Below are 25264 nucleotides of genomic sequence, written 5' to 3'. Positions count from 1 at the left end.
ACAGATCTCAAAATTCTTCTATGCTTATTTTTATGAAATCAATACGTTTTAATATACATAAAGGTATTTTAACGTCTAAATGTGTCATTTTTTCAACCTGTTTAATTTTGCATATATTTTAATTGGCACTTTTATTAAACCACTAACATTTATTGAGCTATATCTACTGTTTACCCTGATTAATCAAAGATGGACAAAGATTTACCACAATTGTGAATAAGGAGTGAAAACCCGATAAAAAAGCTTGAAACCCCCCCCAAATTTCTATGCATTTGACATTTTGAAAGACCTACATCTACACTAGCGCCCCTAGCGGCGAAATTAAACGCGGTAGCCCTCAAACAATTTTGACAAATCTCGCGTTACTTGTTTTTTTATTATACCAACAAGCAGTAATTACATCAAAAGATACAATGGTTAAATATAAATATAAAGAAGATATAGTTGGTCAAGCAAATCTTGTGAGTAGAAAAAGGTGAGAAATTCAAATTTTCTCTAGGACGATATCCCTTCGCGCCTACATTTTTTTAATTTGTCACCTTTTTCTACTGAAAAGATCTGCTTGACCAACTATATTGAACGATATACTTAGCAATTAGTACTTACTTAGTCTCTGAATTAAAAAAAACTACGGTCGCGTGACATGCGCGAAACTAATTTTCATTTACCTATTTACCACAAATTGACGTTCAGTTTATCATTTTAACCAGTATGTATTAAATTATATTGTTTTGTTGATTATATAGCCAAAGCTTTAGGTTATTAAAACGAGCGATCAATATATTTCGGAGACGCCACCTCATATTCGCGAGTTCCATGACAGAGAAACGAAGCAATGCCAGTTGTAACATGCGCTTCCTTAACATATGAATATGATAGAGAGCATACATTTATAAGGCATATGTAACAAGTAAATGTATAAGACATATGTGTAATTAGTCTAAGATAGAGAGCTTAAAATATGTGTGTAGATAAAACAGTGCATTAGGCATTAAAACACTCGTGTGATCTTTTTATGAAACTCGCTTCGTTCGTTCCATAAACCCACACTTGTATTTACTAGTAATGCCTTTTATTATGTAGCAGACTAGCAGTCACATAAACTACTATTTTAAACACGCTTTTACGCATGAGGAATTCAATCCCGCTGAATACCGGGATTGAATTCCTCATGCGGTATTGCATTCCCTAATAAGTGCCTATACAGTTGTATAATGTTGGGTTAAAATATGTACTTTGACTGTATATTTAATTAAATGAACAATTAAATTGATTTTACAACAAAATATATAAAAATTAAAAATCAATGGCATGGAAAATTTCGAATTAGATTAAAACTAACATTCTTAATGAAAAATACCTACACTCTTATTTCCATAAGAAATGTATGTTAAGTCATGGAAATTAAACTACTACTACAATGGAATAAAACTATGAAAACGGATTATATCGCGTATATTGAATTTATAATTTTATAATACATCCCGACGTTTCGAACCCTTTACAACGTTCGTGGTCAACGGGTGACTGAGGAAAAACTACAGTGCAAAAATACCCACATACAAAAATAATGAACCATCATAGACTATAAACTTTAAAGCTTGCTTGTACATGCAAAATCGGTTCATACGGCTAGTTATACAATACAACTATTTTCAAGTAAAGATATATATATAAGATATATTTATCGCCTATATATATAGGCGATAAAGCTACGCCGGCTCCAACCCTACACCTCGGACCCGAGAAGTTTTCATAGTTTTATTTCATGAGTAACTATCGCGGTAACCGAAGACAATATTACTACTACAATATATAAAATAAACATAGATCATGTTTATATAGAATAAAAGCTGTAAAATTAGGGCGATAGACATCGTAATAGAATTTATTTATATATCAAATAAAAAAAATCAAATTTTCATTGGGGATAGTTATGTGGTTATTTTTTTTATTTTTACTTTAAAAAAAAGCGATCATAAAAAACATTTCACTGCCAAATTAAGTTTAGAGAAAACACTCACTTTTAGATGTACCCAAACCCATTAGGGGCAAACCTTCGCTTCGCCTCATAATAGCGCTATTCCACTCCCTGAGTTCCATCCCTCCACCCTGATTTCCCCTAACGAGGGTAGATTTAAATTGATTTTGGACTTCGCTCTCGGTTATGTTTTAATGAGTCTGGTGCACGGTGCAACGCGCGGTGCATCGCGCGGCCAAACACCCACTGCTTGCACCAAGCCCCGCCCCGCCCCTCCCCTTCCCCTCACCTCTCCATCTAGGCCAACATACCCCCACCCGAAATGCCCTAACCGACTATGACGCACACACACAGATACGACCTATTCTAAACGTGGTGGTATATAGGGTGTAATTTTGTATGCCGCTAGACTCCGCTACCTTGTTACAGCTTGAAACTAAGTTTCGTAAATGGAACTATTCAGATTTTATTTTTAAAACCCTTTTATCACATTTACGGTATGAATTAGACACGCATATTTGTAATGCAATGTAATTTAAATTCCTTTGATGGACTCAGTTAAATAGGGAATACTACGTAACCTACGTACTACCTTTCAGTGGATGTGCGAATGGTGCGATCATACTCGTACAGTCGAGTTCATAAATATATATACATTTCTTCACCTTAATCCATTGCAATAAGGTGAAAATATGTAAACATATTTATGAACTCGACTGTACCAACCCTACCTCCATCGGTTTGACAAAAATGTCATGCTACATGTAGCAAAAAATATAGAGTTAGACCAAGATAACTCTGCAACGATTTGGATACCACAAGCAGTGCAAGTGTTATTTTAAACGTCAAACTACTATGAAATTATGACGTATAAACAACACTTCATAGTTACAATCACATTGCACATCCTACCTAGCGTAGTGTACCTGGTCTTTAATCTACAACACAAATAACTTTGTAATGCATACACTTTGTAAAGTAGACAAACTTAATTTTGTGTGCGATTAAGTGCCATACTACCCTTTTTTGTCGAAAATTGAGTGAAATGTTTCAATCTGCTACAATTTGACTAATCAACGCATTTACTTTGGTGCAGAATACTGATGATGATAAAGGTGAAATAGATATAAATTGGGTTAATTTGAAATAAAATAAATAATAATAAATTAATATTAGGGAATATCTTACACAGATTATTTACATAAATTAGTAGAGCGAAAAACAATATTGTTTTAATCTTAATTTAATTGGGTATATTTATATCGATTTCTTGTCAGTCTAGAATAACAACCTTATCATCTCGTTGTCGAAAAACAAAGCAGTATTATATCACCCAAACATTTTGATACCATTACAAAAAAATGTTATGATTATTGTTCGACCCATATCATATCGTACTTTATTTATCATATATTTTATGAATATACGATATGCTACATACATACATATACACGGTGTTACTGAAGCCACTGAAAACCTGAGACACCCCAACAGTTTTTATTTATTTTGAACTCATCTTGAGTATTTATTCTTTAATCCGATAAATCATCATCTTCCTCGCGTTATCCCGGCATTTTGCCACGGCTCATGGGAGCCTGGGGTCCGCTTGACAACTAATCCTAAGAATTGACGTAGGCACTAGTTTTTACGAAAGCGATTGCCATCTGACCTTCCAACCCAGAGGGGGAAACTAGGCCTTGTTAGGATTAGTCCGGTTTCCTCACGATGTTTTCCTTCACCGAAAAGCGACTGGTATAAATATCAAATGATATTTCGTACATAAGTTCCGAAAAACTCATTGGTACGAGCCGGGGGTTTGAACCCGCGACCTCCGGATTGAAAGTCGCACGCTCTTACCGCTAGGCCACCAGCGCTTTAATCCGATAAATATTTAAAAAAATATTAGTTGTTTAGTTTTCTTAACAATTCTATTAGACTGGAAATTCTACACAAGATGCTTCGTCGTTTTAGTGACATCAAACAATTGCTAGTTACCATCTTAAACACTGTTAACTGACCATTTGCATACCTTACTGCAACGAGATAAGGTTTACCAATGGCCAGTCAAGGGCGTTGCTCATTGACAAATAACGTGTCAAATGCTAGTTATTGATATTGTTGTATTACAAACCTGTAGAATGGGCATGTAAAAATAATAATTAAAAAAATTAACCCCCATTAAAACATAGCGCGATCGATTCTCCTATCGATTCTGAACTGTTTTTAGGTTTTCTGCGCGATCGATTCTCCTATCGATTCTGAACTGTTTTTAGGTTTTCTGCGCGATCGATTCTCCTATCGATTCTGAACTGTTTTTAGGTTTTCAGTGGGTCAAGAAACACCGTGTATAAACACGCCTATTTCCCGGAGGGGTAGGCAGAGACCACGGATTTCCACTTGCTACGATCCTGACATACCTCTTTCGCTATGCCATATGCTATATGCTATGTTGCCTATATCTTTTTATTATTTATCTCCACGGGACTTAATCGCGTAAAATAGTTTTAAAATGTACCTCCGACGTTTCGAGGACGGCGTTGTCCCCGTGGTCTCGGAGAAGACTGGCTAAAGTTGACATCAACATCTTCTAGGCGCGCGAGTTTTTCGAACTACCCGCACTTGGTCTTGTTTATTAACTTGAACGTTTTGCGCACTAGGGATGCTACCGGGTCGACACACAACACTCACAATATTCGATTTTTCAACTTTCGATATTTGGTTTCGCTTACACTTACTAATGACTGGGTTCCATGTGGATGAGATCTTAAAACCTTCGTCTCGATTGAAATTTCTATGTTTCTTGATTTCAATGGCTTCACGGATTTTTCTACTATAAAACCCACGATCTGTAGAAAGTATTCTAGGGTTGTGAAGCTCAATCCAGTGGTTTGGCCCTGACTCTAGTAAATGCTCAGCAACGGCAGACTTGTTCACCTGACGGTTCTTGACAGCTGCGATATGTTCCTTAACCCGCTCCGCAATGGTACGTTTCGTTTCCCCGTCGGAGGTACATTTTAAAACTATTTTACGCGATTAAGTCCCGTGGAGATAAATAATAATGAGTAAAAATCGTGAAAGTTTAAATCAGTGTTTTGCCTATATCTTTGTTTGAGATGATAAAGAATCGTAGGTATACATGCGTGCAACACGCTAACGCTGACATCTCCTGTTTATGAAACCTCATATGCGCAGATAATTATAATACCTATAAAAACAGTCGGATAACTTGCGGACCACCTAAGCCCTCGGTAAAAATTTTAAATTACTAAACCGCGAAGAGAACTTTCCTCAAGGTTATACTAGAAAGTTTTTATCACCAGCGCTGCTGCAGATACTCGTAAAATCTCCTTAAATTATATGTTGCGTTCCATGGCTAAAGGGTCTTATTCTCGATATGGAGTTAAGCATGGATCCTAAATCTACGTTATACAAGTATAGTAAGTAAGTAAGTGAGAAACCATCAAACGTGCTAAAACCGCGTTTTTGAGAAAAAGAAGTATGAAACGCATTTAACTATGTTCTCGTTGGAAATTACATAGATAATGATTGATTATTTGTGCAAATAAATGTCGTGTTAGAACTATTATTAATGACCAAAAGTTCTGGATTACTTTTTGACTTTTTTTATACCACGTCGGTGGCAAACAAGCATACGGCCCGCCTGATGGTAAGCAGTCACCGTAGCCTATTGACGCCTGCAACAACAGATATATTACATGCGCTGCATGCGCGTTGCCGACCCTTTAAAAACCTGTAACTGCACTCCTGTAGACTATTTAGGTTTTTTTTTTAATTATTTTGCACGCGTCTCACGCGTCTGGCAAGGTCAAAGACCCGACCAAATGTTCTGGCTTATTTTTTTATGACTATTTAGATACTTAAACATGTAATAATCTTAAATAGAAAAAAACCGACTTCTCAACTTCTCAAAACAGTTTGACATGCCATAAGCTATTGGCTGGTATTTAATTGATCACCAGATATAGTACAATTAATCCATTTCGTCACGTATTTCTACTCAGTTTCTAGTAGCATGTTTCTATAAGGGACGCAGTTCTAACCTAACCTAACACACTTCTCTGATAGCAGTTCGGTTCTGTGAGGACCGCAGTTCTAACCTAACCTAACCCACTTATCTAGTAGCATATCGTTTCTGTAAGGGTCGCAGTTATAACTCTCCGGGTCCGAGTTCAGGTCCGGGTCCGAACCGGGTCCGGGTCGGAGTCCGGGTCTCAGCCGAAATCGAAATCGCCAAACGTGTTAGTATGCGTCGTTGAAGAGTTCCGTTCTAATCATTATCAGCAGTTCCACTTCGTCAAATGTCTTTAAATCTAAATGCTTGATCTGTTGATGAAAATAATAAAAACACTGTATGTATGCCTTTAACATTTGAGGAGTTCCCTCGATTCCTCATGGATCCCATCATCAGAACTGCGTTTTGACAAACACGGGACCAATCCGTGTGTACATATATACTTACAATCAAAAAAAGAATTTTCAAAATCGGTTTAGAAATGACGGAGATATGCAATAATAAACATAAAAAAACAAAAAAAAACTAATTCATAGACTCCTCCTCTTGAGATTTGAAAGTCGGTTAATAATTACAGATTGCCTGAAAAACCTTTTTTTAGGCTCAAAAAAAATCTTTAAAATTATAAGGGTTGATTTATAGTCCGACAGGAAATTGTAGAAAAAAATTAGGGCGCCACTCCCTACGTAACTGTCACATTTTTGAAGTAAAATGCTTAAACATGGCAACAATTTAGTGTAGATTTGTTTTAGTTTCATTTTATTTTATTTCTACTATTTCATTATTTTATGTCGCACTATAGCCCCGCTCTAGAAAGTAGAGACAAGAGGGGGTACAAAATTCTTCAAAACCTCACGCAAGGAATGGACGTCCTCTAACATAATTATTTTAAAATCTGAATTGATCCATTTTTTTAATTAACAGAAAAGTGAACACTGACCCCCTGATTTAGTTAAATTATGTTTTATCCTTTTCTTACAAATACAAAAGTCATATGACAGATAAAGACAAACGATTCCTAGCTAATTCAGGCCAGTAACGCGTTTATGAATAACGCCATAAATCTGTAGAGTCCGTCCAAGCTAACTTTGCACCGATTTGAATAGTACCGTCATTATATACGTCGTATTTTCATAGAAATTACGTATTTATCATGACATTGACAATGACAAAGTGTGGTGTCATTGCAAATACCATGCAAAGTTAACTTGGTCCGACGCAATGCCATTTAGCTTAGCACTGCTGACGTCACAAATGTCACAGAACTAACGGCTTATCCTTTAGCCTACTCGAAGCCTGGCATACTCGACTGAGCATTATGAGAATAACAGGATACTTAACTTTATTTCAATAGGGGGAAGGTTGAAATTTAATTGGGACAAGAGTATAAATCCCAAGGAAGCTTTGGCTACGAGAATGTATGTCATTCCAGCGATACGATGGTCGCGCTTTTATTGTTCTTCGTCGTGTGTTTCGTAGCCCAAACCATCATAGCTATTGGATTTAAAGTTACTAGTAAATTATATTACGATTGTATAATAGTATATGCAATGTTATAACTGTGATTAGTAGTTTATGTGACTGCTACATAACGAAAGGCATTAAATTAAAATACAAGCACGGGTTTATGAAACGAGCGCGCGCATAATAAGATTGTTTTAATGCCTTGTTATGTACAGTTACATTTTTTCTACACGCATATTATAATTTATAATCTCTCTATGATGTAAAGTCGACGTCAAAAATATGTTTACATTTTTCGCCTTAATACAAAGGAGTAAGGTGCAAAAGTGTAAACATATCTTCGACTGTATAAATGTAGTATGTAGTGCATAATTATTTTCCATCGTATTTACATTACACAGAAACGTACGAACTTGTCTTGCTATTTCAGTCAGTCTTGAGTACAAAAAGTACTGAGGTTGAGCAGCATGACAAATACGAACGTTTCCGAGAAAATACGACGGTAAACAATTATGCACTACATATGTAATACGTAATAAATGTAATAATGAAAACCCGTATGTTACGATCGGCATTGCACAGTGAAGGTAAATAAAACCTCGCAGCATTGATCACAATGTTTGCGATTGACATTTCATTTCGAATAAAACGTCATGCCATGCCGACTGTCCCCTAGTGTACATTGCTAGAGCTTAATTATGTAATTTTTCGTTTAATCTAATTATTCTAAATTTAACCTGCATATATATATCTGTAAAAATAATATCCCGCGCACATACCAATGTGGTTCATAAGGGGGCGGACTGAAAAACAGCGCTGTGCGGTCAATTTCTAATAATGTCGCGCATGCCAATTTTTTTATGTTAATTGTAAATATATTCCTGTAATTTCTCTTTTGTTGTGTGACAATAAATGTTTTCTTATTCTACATTTCATTCGATAGCGTGACGTGACGTGACGTACAGACAGCAACAGAAGTATATTCTGTTTTTTTATTCCGTAGACTAAAATGACATTTCATGTGTTACTAAGAAATGTCACGTCTTACACATGAAACGTCATTTTAGTCTACGGAATAAAAAAAATATAATAGATAAGCAGAATAACACGTTCATAATGATCTCTACTAAGCGAACAGCACGCGAACGCGAAACGGCGCGGCGCGGGGTGATTCAATCCTTTGATACCTTGCTGTATGTTGAAAGTACATTAAATTTGAACAGTTTAAGCCCATTTACAGCGCCGTATGTCAAAGGGTTTGTAATAAAACGGCAAAAACTGAAAAATGTCCGAAATTTTTGCAGTTTTTCGCAAATTATGCAGGGAGCACAACTTTATTTTTGCTTGCAAAACATAGTTTCACATTCGTCCAAGGACTGCAAACAACATACAAAAAATACAGCACTACATCACGCATTGTTTTTAGGGTTCCGTAGCCAAATGGCAAAAAACAGAACCCTTATGGATTCGTCATGTCTGTCTGTCTGTCTGTCCGTTCGTATGTCACAGCCACTTTTTTCCGAAACTGTAAGAACTATACAGTTGAAAGATGTATTTTGTAAACCGCATTAAGATTTTTACACAAAAATAGAAAAAAAAACCGGCCAAGTGCGAGTCGGACTCGCGCACCGTAGGTTCCGTACTTTTTAGTATTTGTTGTTATATCGGCAACAGAAACACATCATCTGTGAAAATTTCAACTGTCTAGCTGTCACGGTTCATGAGATACAGCCTGGTGACAGACAGACAGACGGACAGACGGACGGACAGAAGGACAGACGGACAGCGGAGTCTTAGTAATTGGGTCCCGTTTTTACCCTTAGGGTACGGAACCCTAAAAAACAATAAATTTCGGGGGTTCCCCATATACTTAGAACTAAAACTCAAAAAAAAAGTTTTCATCAAACCCATCATACGTGTGGATTGGATAGGTCTTCAAAAATGATATTGAGGTTTCTAATATAATTTTTTTCTAAACTGAATAGTTTGCGCGAGAGTCACTTCCAAAATGGTAAAATGTGTACAAGGGGGGGGGGGGTTGTAACTTGTAACTTCTAAAATAAGAGAATGATAAAACTAAAAAAATATATGATGTACATTACCATGCAAACTTCCACCGAAAATTGGTTTGAACGAGATCTAGTAAGTAGTTTTTTAATACGTCATAAATCGTAAACCGCAATTTACCTTTCATTGAATCAACTCAAATATAAAAATAAAATAAAAATTAATTTCATAAACATATTTAAGTGGGGCTCCCATACAACAAACGTGATTTTATGCCGTTTTTTGTGTAATAATGGTACGGAACCCTTAGTGCGCGAGTCCGACTCGCACTCGGCCGGTTTTACCATTTAATTTATTGTAAGATTTGACCGATGTATTAGGAGTATATCATACTATGCAACTCGTCATGTAATTGCTTTGCTTTGCAGTGTACCTAACGTGGATAACAGTAATCAGTTTGACTGATTGATTCTGACCGTGCTCCGAAGTCTAATTTGCCGAGATCATGTTTAGGATATTCAGAACAGTACAATGCATGTATCAACCCTTTGAATGCCATAGGTTGTATGGACCCGTCAGTCAAGCTTTGTATGTTCAATGCATTATAACGGAACAGCACCCAGCGCCAAAACACAGATTATATTGGCCAAAATCATAGACGCTAGCGAATCAATATCACTACACCTTAATAATCATAATTTTTCGTTGGTAAACTTCGGAGATAAGAGGGCTTTTTTTACATTTTCCTTCATAACTGCATTTTTTTTTTCAGGACGAAAAAAATGTTTTGTAATGTTCAATTTGAGCTCTTTCAAATGATATCCCACTTGAACTGGTAACTAGACTTTGAAATTTTGCCCCGTCCTTATTTTTCACAATAAATAAATAAATTTACACATCCAGTTAGCGTTGTTCATAACTATATTCCAAATTTAAAATCGATAGCTTAAGTAGTTCTCGAGATATTTAGCAATGTGACAGACAGACAGACATACGGGCGGACGGACACTCGGACAGTCACGCCATAAGCCTTGTGTACCTTTTTGGTATGGAACCCTAAATAGTATAGAATAAATGAAAAGTAAAAAAACTTTAAAAACATTTTTTTATTTCTATGCGCTAATAGGAATACAAAAAAAATTTCGTTTAAATTTTTTACTAACAACTTATAATGATATAAAAGTTTGTAGCGAGATTTACCGTACGAAGAAGAAACATTATTAACTTGATCTGATTGATTTTAATTATTAAAATTATCATACTAAATACGAGTACTTAAATCTCGCGACCAGCTTTTATATCATATAAATTGTGATGTAATGAACTAATGACGTTATAAGTTGTTAGTAATTTTTTTAAAGGAAATTCGTTATTTTTAGCGCATTTAAATAAAAGCTTGTTTTTAAAAGGTTTTTTTACTTTTATTTATTTAGTTTATTTTATTTTGATAGATACAATAACATAATGCAGGCAAACAACATTGTAAAATATTTCTTACATAAGCAGCTTACACCTTACTTACATTACGATTACAATTGTACACAACATTATCGTGGAATAATTATTAAGCTAAATACTAATTTATTATTAACCGACTTATTACCTATTATTAAGTCTCAAAAGGAGGAGGTTAGCAATTCGGTTGTATTTTATTTATTTGTATTTTTTTTTAATGTTTGTTAATTCATATCTCCGTCATTTCTGGACCGATTTGGAAACTTCTTTTTTTGATTGTAAGTATTGATTGGTCCCGTTTTTGTCAAAACGCAGTTCTGATAATGGGATCCATGAGGAATCGAGGGAACTCCTCAAATGTTTAAGGCATACATATAGTGATTTTAGTATTTTCATCAACAAATCAAGCATTTACATTTAAAAAAGTGACATTTGATGAAGTGGAACTGCTGATGATGATCAGAATGGAACTCTTCAACGACGCATAGTTCACGTTTGGCGATTTGTCCTCTTCGTTATTGTTAAGCAAGCAATACAAAAGTCAGTAATTATGCCAAAGTCTGGCACCCGCACTTTACTGACGAAACGCTCCTTACAAAATGGCAATACATCGTGACGTCAGCATGTAACGTCGCTATTGCTTAGAAGTCGTTTCGATGTATGGAAAACAAGGAAATTTCGATTTTGTCGGTGAAATATTGCGTTTATGTACATTGTTGCTATACACTTTTTTTAAATACAATATAAGGAATCGAATGGTACCATTATTTTTTTTCCTATTTATCAGTATTTTTTAACAGGTATTTTTGATTATATTTTAAGTTTCCAATTTATTGCGATTAATTACTTATTAACCGACTTCAAGATTTCAAAGGAGGAGGTTCTCAATTCGGTTGTTTTTTTTTTCTATCTATTTAACTAGATTTAGTTATATAGTTGGTCAAACCAATTTGTCAGTCAGTAACAACCAGGAAAATTATACTCATCCCTTTCTTTTGGGCGCTAGTACTAGTGTAAGACAAAGATAGTATGATTTTCTCTGTCTATGTTTGAAATGAGACAGTCCTTTGACAAACTATAAAATTCAGCACGTGTCAAAAATGCTATAATCTATAAGGTGAAGTTCGGAGGTCACAGCTGCATTACGTACTGTTGCGTCGTTGTTGCCACCGCATCAGTAATGCAGTACCTTGATAAAATAACTAACGGAATCTCTCCTTTTTCTTTGCCTTATCTCACATTAGGTGGGATCGGCTCTCCTTATCCTTCGGCGCCAAGACGATCTGTCTTGAGTTGTCTGGTTGGTTAGTTGGGCTTTTTCCAATAGTTTGGCCATACTCGTCCACCGCGTCAGAGGGGGCCTTCCTCCACCTTTCTTTTTAAATTAAGTAGCGGAATGAGCGTCATAATCGCAGCAGTAATGCGGCGGCGGACGTCACATTTACAGATAAGCGCCGGCAACAGCGACGCCGCAACAGTCCAGTTGACATCCGAACGTCACCTTTACTCTGGGTAATATTAGGCCGCGGGCTGAAAGCGAGCAGCAAATCAATAGTACATTGTGCAACGTGGGGGGTTAAGTGTAATTTCGCAAATGAGGTTTTTAGATGCACGACAGCCGCAGGCTGGAGTGCATTAAAGACTCGAATTTGCAATATTCTTACCCCCGGAGTTACACACAATGTTTTTCATCACACTTGCGAAGAAAAAACAGAATTTTAAGCGAAATCATTCTTAAATATGGTGACATTTCAAACGTTCGTCCGCCATTTTGAATTTTTTTGGCAGTTTAGGCATCGAAGGCACAGACCCATCGGCATTTGAAATTTGAAAAAATTGAAAATTGTGGTAAAAATATTTTAAACTGCTAAGTAATGACACAAAACATAAACAAAAATATTAAGTTATAAACGTCAGTATTCTATAAGTAAAACTCATCTATGAATAAGTAACATAATTTAAAAAAAAAGCTGTAATTCACGAGTGAGTTATAGCTGTTTTTTTTTCACAATCCATAACTCACGCGGGAACAATATAGGGCTTCGTCCTTCAGTACACTTGCATGAAATATGATCTTTTTCGAGCAAGTGTGATGAAAAATAAATAGATTTGGTCGAGCGTAAAACTAATGTATGAATGGCCTTGATTTGCCGCTCGCCGCGCGCCGCTTCCGTCCAGTCCGTGGCCTTAATGGGGCACTTAGCAACACAAGTGTCAAGAGCCCTTAGTTCATTTTTTACGGAGTGACACAAATATTGTGATGATGAAAAACGGACCTTAATGTTTGCCAAAAAATTTAAATAAATTTATCCTAAAATCCAAGCGGGAACTAGAATTTACTAACCGCATGAATATTTATCTCTAAATATGAACCTTACTGCGTTACTCTCTATCCCAAACCATCCACAGGCAGTGTGAGCGAGAAAGCGCTATGCGCGTTTTAATGTTAATGTGTGTTGTGTTTTAACGTTGGTGTCATAGTAGACACAAAAAATTGTAGTATACTTAGTAGTAGACTGTAGTGTAGCATCCATTTTGGTATTTTAGCTGATAGTAGTGTATTCTTTAGCGCCTAAGCAATAAAAAACTGGCAAACTAGGAAAAGTGCCATCCTGCGAGACAGGCATAGCCTAATAGTGCAGGTGTCACGGGCAATTGCTATATCTTGCAACAACATCTAGCAGTGTTTAACTAGAATAAATTTACTTAACCTTGTTTAAATCATATTCACTGTATTAATAAACTATTTTGATTTTAATTTTTTTGATTTTGAATGTTCGATACCTCAGAACTCCGTCATTTCTCACCCGATTTAGAAAATTACTTTATTGAATGAAAGCATATTTTTGAACTCTCAACCCCGAAACTGAACTTAGCCGGTAGACATTAAGGTCCACATTCCAATGAGTATTTACCTGAAATTCGGTCAATGGGCGAATAAAGCGGCGGCTCCTCCTCGCCTGCCTGCTGGTGTTCGAGCAGACGATGGCACGACTGTCTCATGAGCGCTCCCCGCACTGTCAAAAAAGAAACCTGCAATAATTTCATTAAAAAAATTGCCGGCAGACACTTTTTTTGCCGACCGTACTTAACGCTTCCGAATATATCGACTCGTCAAAGGGCCGATTTATCTTTTCAGATTTCTTGTCAATTTTCTTGTGAATTTGTAAATTTTTTCTGTTACTAAAATGGTTATTCCTACCACCAGAAAAATTATCAGGCGCTTTTTATTTTCATAAATTCCCCACTGTAATGCAACGTACTAAATCAGGTTTAATAATCTTTATTTCTCAAGAAGATATAACAAAACTTCACTTAAATGAGAAAGATTTACATAAAAAAAATAAAGTTATTAATAAATTATGCATGCATAAATTAACATGTTTGCCTAAAGTATAGGTTTTTTAAAAGAAAGAATGGCAACGCGCATGCGACACCTCTGGAGTTGCAGGCGCCCACAAAATACAGCAGCCAATTACTAACAGGGGGGTCGCAAGCTGGCGTGTTATTATCCTAAGGAAAAGTAATATTTTATATTAATAGAGTGTTGCAAATATGACACTTAAGCTTTTTTTTAAAGATATTCAATGATGCTGAGTTACGTATTTCAATTGGTAAACTGGTTGGTAAATGGCTTAACGATCTTAATAAATTATTGTCTTACCTTTATTATATGTATTGTCATTTCACTATGGCCTTTGGCTGTCTAATCTGGACAACATTTTGCCTGAAACAAAACACGGACTTTATTTGATTTGTCAATTACTAAATAGATAATTTGTTTTTAATTAATAAAAAGGCAAGTAGACTATACTTTGCTATATTTGCAAGGGCAGACTCATACCAAAACCTTCAGGCCTCATTATCACGAGCGGTTTTTTAACGCGCGTTAAAAAAGCGTTTGAATGACACAAAAGGAAACATGTGTGCATTCACACGATGGCGGTAGCGCTTTTTATCAAGCGTTGTTGGATTTTCAATTTTAAACCTTGGTCCTTAAAACGAATTTAGCGTGCTGGCAGATTCAAGCGCTTTTATAACGCGCGTTGAAAAAGCGCTCGTCTCTATGGTCACTAACGGGCCACCCCACGCTAGCGTAGCTAGCGTCTAGTCAGTTCTATGAAAAAAGGCGCGTGCGCAGTTGCGTCAACGCCAACGTTGCGACCTCGTATCTGCAACACTCATTTGATGACAAAAACACCCGTATTCCGAATGAAAGAAAAGCCACATTTCCATCAAATGATTGTTGCAGATATGAGGTTGAGTAAGTATAGCGACGATATGAGTTGACTAGACGACGACGCTCTTGAGACGCTAGTGTGGGGTGGCTCGTTTGAATTGGCCTCACAGCCGGGCTAGCACATGATTGTCGCGAGAGTATCTTTAATTCAAACAGTTAGTAAAAGACGGGTAGTCTATCTCGCGGTGAGATACTGTCGCGCCAATCATGTGCTCGGCCTACAGGTCATCAAATAACCAACATAATATGCCAGTATTCTGTTATTCGCAGCTGCTATTTCACACCTAAGTACCTATTAGCAATGACAGCGAATCCCATTGATCGTTAGAATTCATTTAAATTGTATATCAGCGCGAATAAATCCCAGTAATTATGGGGTGTTATGGTATTCCATAGATCTATTTATGTAGATGGAGCATAAAGCAGGGCAGCAACGTTAAAAAGAGTAGAGTATCAAGCTAACTCTGGGCTTAGTACATAAGTGCTCCTGTGCTAAGCCTACTGCACACTTTGCAGTGACAGGGCTTGAAAATGCCTCCATAATCGGTCTGCTGAATAAGCTCCTTCAATTCAGGAGAAAGAAATGTCCCATTGGTTCCTTCCATTCTATTAACGTCTATGAAAAATGGTATCGAAATAGAAAAAAAAAATCTTGGGACACTTTTTTCTCTTATTAGTATCGAAAAAGCTGGTAATTCAGAATAGAAATAACATAAAAATTACCAAATAAAAAAAGTGTAGTATACAACTTTAATAAAATGACCCATATTTGGTATATGCCATTTATGGTAGCAACTCCACAATTTGAAACTCCAAAGTGTGTGCAGTGTCACCAGCAATCGACTATTGCATTGCAGGGGTTTCTAAATATTCTAGACCACACAGTTATATCAAGTCCCAATTAAGAAAAAAACGAGCATTCAGTCTGTAAAGAGGCATGCAAATAATTTTTCACCTCAGCAGCTCGAACAAGGGTACTTTGCTACTTAAAAACAGTGAGCAAAATCGCATTTTGCACAACGTACACTGACATCATAATGCCTTTTTTATAAATAATGACACCTAAATGATGTCATTCAGTTGTCGTGCATTTCATTATTACTTGTCCATACATGTATTGGCGCAAGCGAAACCCACGATAACTAAATTACATTATTCAGATATCATCCTGATGTCTTTGCACGTTCGAATTGGCCTGATAATTTTTTCGAACAATTGTGGCATTCCATTACAGAAAAGCCCATTTGTTGTGGGACCATTTTATCTGAAATTCCAACAGAAATTTTAATAGAATGGTCCATATTGCACATGAAGCATTACCCTTCTCTGATGGAAAACCACAATTAGCTTCATAATGCATTATCTATTGGAGACACTACGCGGTGCATAAAGAAACACGGACGGCCGATCTTATAAATACTTAAATAAACCTGTATTGGTATTGATTTTGTAACGATGGAGGTTCTATTTCAGTTTTTATTACAAGCGTTTATTAACTTCCGTTGTAGCTAATAATGAACACGGGCCTGACACTCTTTGATAGAGAAAGATAGTCTTATTGCGATTCCTATAAGAGGAAAGAGATAATAGTGCCATGCTTTGTCTTTATCACTGACCGGGCATTTTTTCATGGTTGGGTTATGGCATCATGTGGACATCATAGCAAGGAGGCTATGGCGACGAAATACCGAAATTTATAATAGTGAAAGAGAAGAAGAGAGAGAAAAGGGAGTGAGAGGGAAAAAAGGAGGGGGGGGGGATTATTTGTACGACAGTACTATTGTATTATTACTGTCATAAATGTGCGTAAATATTGTATTTCTGTAAAAAAGCTTCCTTCTAACTGAATGCCCATACTCCCTACAAGAATTTATGGAAATTTAGAATAAAAAATAATTATAAGTACTTATAATAAAAATTGAGCATGATAAATGTTATAGTGATATATTAACTAGACAATACTTGATTTTAATTATTGTAATACTGTATATATTTGATTTTAATTACCTATTCTATTTGTTATTATTGTTAATAGATCTATTTTATAAGAGTGCCTTAAAAATAAGACATAAAATGTTCCTTACTTTATTTTAAGAACATCTGTAATACAGTCGCCATCAGATATATCGGAGCGGCCGAGGTGCTCAAAAATATCTGAACACGCACCTAGCGCCTTGACAATAGAGGCGTGTTCAGATATTTGTGAGTACCTTGGCCCGCTCCGATATATCTGATGGCGACTGTACCATGGTTGCAACTAATAAATTAATGAATGAATGGATCGATTTTTAGGGTTCCGTACCCAAAGGATAAAAACGGGACCCTATTACTAAGACTCCTCTGTCCGTCTGTCCGTCTGTCTGTCTGTCACCAAGCCGTATCTCATGAACCGTGATAGCTAGACAGTTGAAATTTTCACAGATGATGTACTTCTGTTGCTGCTATAACAACAAATACTAAAAAGTACGGAACCCTCGGTGGGTGAGTCCGACTCGCACAAGTCCGGTTTTCTGCCTCGTTAGCCTCTGGCTTAAACATTAAATCGCATCATTACTTTACAATTTAGTACCCAACGGGCTACCCCGGGCAAAACTCGGGCAAACTAATTATTTTCAAGATGAACCCTAACTTAATCGAAATGTCGTTTTCATACGCCCCTAGGGATATTGTAAATTTCATGGAAATCGCTGGAGCCGTTTTTGAGAAATTATAAAAAAAATTGAGTGGCTTTAAGAAACCACGATGCAAGTGAAACTTTTAACTGAAATTTTTCGAAAAATTATATATTTTAGTGAATATTATATAGAAAAGTCTTAAAGAGTGGAGTGAAAATAACAAAAACATAATAGCAAAGTAAGTATTTACATTGCTTTCAAAAAGATAATAAGAGAGTAGGTTGAATCCACCGCTTGCAGCTTCTGACTCTATATCCACTTTCTTTGCAATAATTAGGTATCACTAGGAGAATTTCGGGTAATATCGCCACGCCTCTCTCAGCTCTAATTTATCTCTTGTATAAGCAGGTACCTCCATAGATGTGCTCTAGTTCCTCCCACGTGCCTTTAGCGGAATCAAATCGCACTATTTTCTGCAGAATGTCATCGGACATGGACGTAAAGAAAATTAAAAATGCCTTGAGGACTATAAATATAATATTGGGATGCTAATTTCCCTATTTACATCATTCTCGTGTTTAATGCTTGCTCCATTATTCTTTGGTTACACTTTAAAATTAATAGAGAAAAAAGCTTATAAAATCTCTGTTTATGGCATTTACTTTTGTGTGACAGTAAACAACAGCTGTTGCTAGGTTACAAAGTTTAATTTCTAGAGCATCCAAAATAATGACAATAGTAGATTGTTAACCAAGGGATGAAAGGCACTCATTTCTGCCGAGGTATTTTGGGGCTCGAACGCAGTGAGAGCGCCAATAGTCCGAGGAAGAAATGATGCCTTTCACCCGAGTTAAACACTCTACTTTTCATTTCGAATACGAGGAAAGTAAAATGCATGTTTTTTTTTAAACATGACTAAGTATACATTTTTATAGTATTTCTTGAGGGTACTTTCAATTAACAATTCAGACAAAAGTATCGTTATTTATGGAATGGAGAGTCAAATATCAAAATGAAAAATTTATTACAAATCCATTTAAACTCAAATTTCAATTGCGTATCGTAAAAAAATTAAAAAAGTCGTACTTCGAACGTAAAATGCTCTAGTGCAGACACGTATCATTTTCTGCGCACCTTTTAGAACAACAATGACCCTCTTTCAGAGCATGAGAAATGAAAAAGATTATGAACTATAACTACTAGAATTAACGTAAATTGCATGCAAGTTCTTGCTAGTCTAAACCTCGCTTAAGGTTTACAAGGTCTACTGTCCTTAAAATTGTGTATGAAGTTACGAGCAAATATCAGCCTTAATGAATGAAGTATTGGTTCGGTGATGTTCGAAAACTTGTATGATGTATGCTTATTTTAATGACTGAACTAATGAGGGCTATCGTTTTTTTGCTCACCAGTTGGCGCCTCTGTTGATGGTGGTCCGTGTGGAAAAGACCACCATCTACACTAGCGCCCCTAGCGGCGAATTCATACGCGTTAGCCCCATGTTAGCCCTCATTGATGAACTCTAAGTACTAGGAATAAAGTAGAATTTTATTAATGCTGCAATGCGACATGCTAAAGACAGCCCAAAAACTTTAAAAGTTTTCACTTTAAAAATAAATGCAAATTTATTTGAAAAAATATGATAGATTATTTGCCGCTACGTACGCGTGCGATAGAGATAGTAACAGGCGCAATTCCTCGTGCCAAGCGTCATTCATTTCTTTATTGAGAGCTGTCATACGTCAACCATGTTAATGAGGTGCCATCAGAACGGAAACTGCGGTGATTGATAATGTTTACGGAAACGAGCATATGGAACAATGGTAGTGGTGAGTAGTAAACATTAATTATATTACAACTATAGATACCTATGGCTACCATAACATAAGCGCAAAAAAGCTTAAAACGCCGCGGCAGCACACACAATATGCTTAAAAGCTAGAAGATGTTGATGTCAACTTAAGCCAGTCTTCTCCGAGACGGGGACAACGCCGTCCTAAAGTTATTTGAAAACTTAATAATACGCGTATAAGTCCCGTTCTCGTAAATAATAATATGTAAAGGCTTGTCAAGCAGTTTTGTACCAACAGAAACACTTAACTAAAATACGTTTATCTTTACGACGACCACGGGGCTATATTTCCTATCATACCTTCAAAAATTGACACGGGCAAGAATCGAGGAATCTATCCGCCGCCGACTTAGACCTAACACGTCGAGCCGTGACTATCTAAAATATACAGAATCGGATTTTTAAGCGTGTTTTTGACATACACAGACACCGCATTATAGAACATTTACGCGGTCACCACACATGGGTGCAATTTATCTTGTAATGTTTTAATATACCTATCCTGTCCTCCACCCTCCACAGCTCGTATTTCTCATCTGAACCTAGTTCGAACAGTTAACACGTATTATAAGGCCTGATTTCCTCCTACGCTGAAGTCGATCGCTGACGTCGGTCGAGCGTACCGTCGGAAGAAAAATCTGCCGCGGACGTCAGCGTCGCTGTGCGGGGGCCCATAGAACATTGTGTTAATTCGTACGCTCGACCGACGTCAGCGACCGATGTCAGCGTAGGAGGAAATCAAGCCTAATTATGAAGAAGCGGGCGCGTGCGGTCGTCCACTTTCCTGTCCTGTCCTGCTTAAGCCTCAAGAATCTGTATGTTCCATCTATTAGTAGAGATATGTTACTAGGCACAGAATAATATTTATAACTGAGGCCATGAAATTATTTCCCAACCAAAAGTGCCAAAGGTTGCTCTCGAGAACAGCATTGCCACTTGCGTTTCCTCGAAAATATTCACCAAAACGAACGAGAGAACGATTCATCGCTGAAATACCGGAATCCATTTGATGCAGCTCCAGTGGGATTGTATGCAACGGTTAGGCCGTGTTCTCATTGGTTCGCTGAGGCGAGTTGAGTTCGGGCAAGCCAAGTAACTTGACCGCCCATACTAGCGTAGCGTCTCCCGAGCGCCGGCGTGTAGTCAACTCTATGGCTGCTGCTCGACGCAACGTTGGCGCAACTGCGCAGCGACGCCATCTTCCTTAGCGCCGACTTGACGCCGACGCTTAAGTAAATGATCCACATTATCATATTGTATTTGATTAAAAGATAATTAGTTTAATTCCCTATTACTAAGACTCCGCTGTCCGTCTGTCTGTCTGTCACGAGGTTGTATCACATGAACCGTGATAGCTAGACAGTTGAAATTTTCACAGATGATGGTTTTCTGTTGCCGCTATAACAACAAATACTTAAAAGTGCGGAACCCTCGGTGGGCGAGTCCTTATTTTTCAAGTACTTTATTAGCATAATAATTTAATTGTTGTTATTTACAAATTAAATTACCTAAGGCCCGAATTACACTTGTAAGTTTTATTTACGTAAGTAGGGACAAAGCTATTTGCTAGAATGAGATAACGATATTCATATCTCATTCTGTAGTATAGCTGTGTCCCTACTTACGTAAGTAAAACTTACAAGTGTAATTCAGGCCTTAAACTAAAGCTTACAAATAAAATTTACAACTATAAATTTAAAAAAATTAAACCGCTATCTGCCGTTCCCGGTGCAAAGATGGCCATGTTGCTTGCAAGTAAAATTAATCTTATACTAAGTAATCATGGCCACCCTATGACTTTTGACATACGCTGTATAGAAAGTGACAAGACGTCACCTTGAGTGGGGTGACCAAATTCTATGCAAAAATGTTTTTTTTTACTTGTCATCTGAAAAATAATCATCATTATAAACAATAATTAACAACATCGTTCGGCTCATCTTTGAATTCTGTATGATATCTTGTTCTCTTACTACACGACCCCGAAATCACCCTGTATAGTTGCGATACAATCTATCATTCAATAAAATGTAAGGAACTGCATGGTACCTTTTTTTTGGTAAGTAAAAAACTTAGTTTTTTTTTCCGTATTTTTTTATTGATTGTAATAAATTGCATTTTTTTTATCCTAACTAGAGTTTTTAACACATACATAAGCCTAGGTGGCCTAGGGGTTCATGGCGTTAGCGGCGATAGCTAAAGACGCCGGTTGGAATCCGGCCTTCACCACTGGAGGGCTTCGTCACTTTTTCTTTAATATATGACATCTATTACAGCTTATAATTTATATATAGTAGCGTGGCAACTTAAAAATCACAAACCAAAATATTTAATAAAATAATTTGATTTTATCCCAAAGTTGTACCTTGTACACTACCGCTCAAAAGTATTTAGGCACCCCTGTGAGGCATCCGTAATTTTCACCATACAATTGTATACAAAAATTATTTTCAAAATCACTGTTCGATCGCACAACTAACTCCACAAAAAACTGTTACCCGACTGCGACTTAGCGGTATAATTCTGAAAGTCGATTTTGTATACAATTGTATGGAAAAAATTACGAGTGCCTAAATAGGTATGAGCGGTAATGTACAGTCGCCATCAGATATATCGGAGCGGCCGAGGTGCTCAAAACTATCTGAACACGCACCTAGCGTTTTGACAATAGAGGCGTGTTCAGATATTTGTGAGCACCTCGGCCGCTCCGATATATCTGATGGCGACTGTACATACATAATAATTAAGGCGACAGACTACCAAAACAAATGACCATCGATTTCCGCTCCGACTCGACCGCGCCAAGCGATCGGAAATCGGAATACGGTACAGAAATGCAATTTAAATTGACGAGAACGTGCGGAAATGTTTCAGGGTTGCCATAAGCCCAGCCAAATGATCGTACTTATATCGAAAAACGCCAATTGAACAGTAAAAATATATGTGAACGATGGTATAGTCAAGGTTCACATAATTATTGAAAGTCATAATGTAATGATTGTCATATTATCATTAGTCATAATTCTGAAACCGTCAACTTTTCAGGATTTTACAAGATTGGTCGCTAAGATGAGTTTAAAGCTTTCTGGCCCTTTATAACTATACAAGAATACACTATGTTAAAAGGGTCAAGTTACGAATGCACGAATTATAATTCGTCCAAGTCGTTAAACCTTCCATACATAGCCCAAAAATTTCGCGTCAAAAAATGTTTTATTCTAGTTTTACCTAATCAGCACAGAATAGGTACCGAATAGACGAATATGACTTTAAACGGATCCCCACTATTTTTTGTTACATGTAGCATACTTTTACTAGGTAGTTACAACCCTAGCTTTAAATTAAAAACAATCCTATCAAACCGCAGGCTATTCATCATGTTTGTGTGCGCTCATTCATTTCGCCTTTGATGCATTCGAATTCGATTGAGTGGCAACCCTATTCAGGCCAATTGCAAACCGCGGGCAAACCTCACGAGTCGTGAGTATTATTTGGTCTCAGATCACTCTCTCTAGATGGAGCGTAACATATAAAAATTAATTGATTGTACGGTCAAGTAATTTAATTTCCGTACAAACAGCAACTCTCCTAACTGTACACTCGCCATCAGATATATCGGAGCGGCCGAGGTGCTCAAAAATATCTGAACACGCACCTAGCGCCTTGACTTGTTCAGATATTTGTGAGCACCTCGGCCGCTCCAATATATCTGATTGCGACTGTACATTGGTGAACCTTATTGTACAAAAGGCATAACACAATTAACAGTGTGGGCGATCGTACCTTGTCACAGTGACGATACTGACAATAGTATGAAGTCCCTAGCGACTTTCACACTGATTGTCACTGACATGGTACGAAATGGTACTGAAATGAAATTATCAGTGTATGCATTTAAGATATAAGATGCGCAAAATCTAAAGGGGCCCACTGACTATCAGTCCGCCGGACGATATCGGCCTGTCAGAACAATAAGTTTGCAGTTCCGAACAACTGACAGGCCGATATCGTCCGGCCATAGACATAGTATATACAAGTAGTTATAGACATGAAAACGAGCGACCAGGGGTAAGAGAAAGACATATTCATGTATTGACAGTTTCATGTATGGCAGCATAATCCTTTTTCTCTTTCACTACTATAAATTTCGGTATTTCGCCATCGCCTCTTTGCTATGATGCCATAACCCGACCACAACCCGACCATGAAAAAATGCCCGGTCGGTGATAAAGACAAAGCATGGCGCTATTTTCTCTTTCCTCTTATAGAAATCGCAATAAGACTATCTTTCTCTATCAAAGAGTGTCAGGCCCTTGCGTCCGGCGGACTAATAGTCTGAATTAGTGCTATGTAGAACTTTGACGCTATACTACTAAGTAAGTTTCGTAAGTTCGTACAGTCAGTGTATTAAATAACGACACGGATAAAGTGGCCATTGGCGTAGGCAGGAAGGAGCATGGGGGGGGGGGCAGCTGCTAGAGCTCTGGTACTCGTATTTCATTTTACGGACCTTAAATATGGCGAATTAGCTCCATGCAAAAATTTATTTTTATTTTTGGATTCATAATTTATATCGTCGGAACACCGGAAATGAGAAAAATACTTTTGTAAACCTTAACATTATTTTATTAAAAAATATTTAAAATGTTGAAAATTTTTGAGCGGCTGAAACGCTCATAATTTTTGGCGCGAATTCGACAGAGCGTGATGACGTCACACGTTGGGCGGCCCAACTGACGTTTGCTACTAATGACACTAATCTGTCGAACGCGTGACGTCACGTGGCGTTTCAAGCGTTTCGCTCACTAGCTTTTCGCGGGCAAATTTTTGTACTTTTTATTTATAATTTTAAGTAATTAAATGGTAATTTAAAAACGGAAATGCATTTGTAACATGATATAACGGTAACAAACATCCGAATAAAACATATTTCGTTCAAATATAAACTTCATGCATGAGGCTAATTGGAAGTAATTTATAATAAGTATAATAACTACACGGCTACCACGGCTGGATTCGATCGAAACGTCTACTTCTTGTAATAGCTAGACGCGAATGGTCTGCGCGGAGCTGCGTCGCAGCATGCGCAGGGGGCCTATGTCTGTCCCAACTGCCCTGCAAAATCTGCAAAATGCTGTACTCCGTCGCCTGCGTCTCACTTAGCATACGCTTAGCCTAATTTGTGTGTTTCAATGTGTATTTTTGTATGTAATTTTACTTACAAATATACACATTGAAACACGTCAGGCAAATACCTCGCAAATACTAGGCAAAAAGTAAAAAAAAAACAATGATTTTACCGATGCAAAAATTTTTGTAGGTATTCCACAAAATTAGGCGAATGTTCCCCTTGGAGGTTAATTTGATGTCTAAAGATAACTACAGAGGAATCCGTTTATTGTGACTAACTTTCGCGTTTTGAACACATTAAATCACATTTAAAATCGGGTCCGCTTATACAGACCAACCGCTTACTATGACGCAATTACTGTATGAAGTGGTTTTCATATAAAATTCTTTGTGACAAAGTCGGATAAGATGACCACTTATATTGACAAATCGCTTACTATGACCTATAAATCCTATTTTCATGAAATTATGTCCGGTTATACTGACA

The 25264-nt window shown here is 37.0% G+C and overlaps 2 protein-coding genes and 1 long non-coding RNA gene across 6 annotated transcripts in view; 1 reads left to right on the top strand and 2 right to left on the bottom strand.

The window, feature by feature from the left end:
* The window catches only part of LOC134754230 (glucose transporter type 1), a 64118-nt gene extending 49448 nt beyond the window's left edge, over positions 1–14670 (bottom strand). For all 4 annotated transcript variants that reach the window (XM_063690402.1, XM_063690404.1, XM_063690403.1 and 1 more), the window contains exons 1-2: positions 14605–14670; positions 13856–13957 (exon numbers count right to left, since the gene is read on the bottom strand). In XM_063690402.1, the coding sequence (XP_063546472.1) occupies positions 13856–13943 (88 nt within the window). In that variant the 5' untranslated portion in view covers positions 13944–13957; positions 14605–14670. The remainder of the gene's footprint in view (positions 1–13855; positions 13958–14604) is intronic.
* The window catches only part of LOC134754341 (deformed epidermal autoregulatory factor 1), a 209317-nt gene that overhangs the window by 61092 nt on the left and 122961 nt on the right, over positions 1–25264 (bottom strand). The gene's annotated exons all lie outside the window — the stretch shown is intronic.
* The window catches only part of LOC134754517 (uncharacterized), a 197784-nt gene that overhangs the window by 63470 nt on the left and 109050 nt on the right, over positions 1–25264 (top strand). The gene's annotated exons all lie outside the window — the stretch shown is intronic.

This window comes from Cydia strobilella, chromosome Z (assembly GCF_947568885.1).
Source record: "Cydia strobilella chromosome Z, ilCydStro3.1, whole genome shotgun sequence".
Taxonomy (NCBI): domain Eukaryota; kingdom Metazoa; phylum Arthropoda; class Insecta; order Lepidoptera; family Tortricidae; genus Cydia; species Cydia strobilella.
The sequence above is the reverse complement of the archived record's forward strand: the minus strand, read 5'-3'. Positions and strand labels throughout refer to the sequence as shown.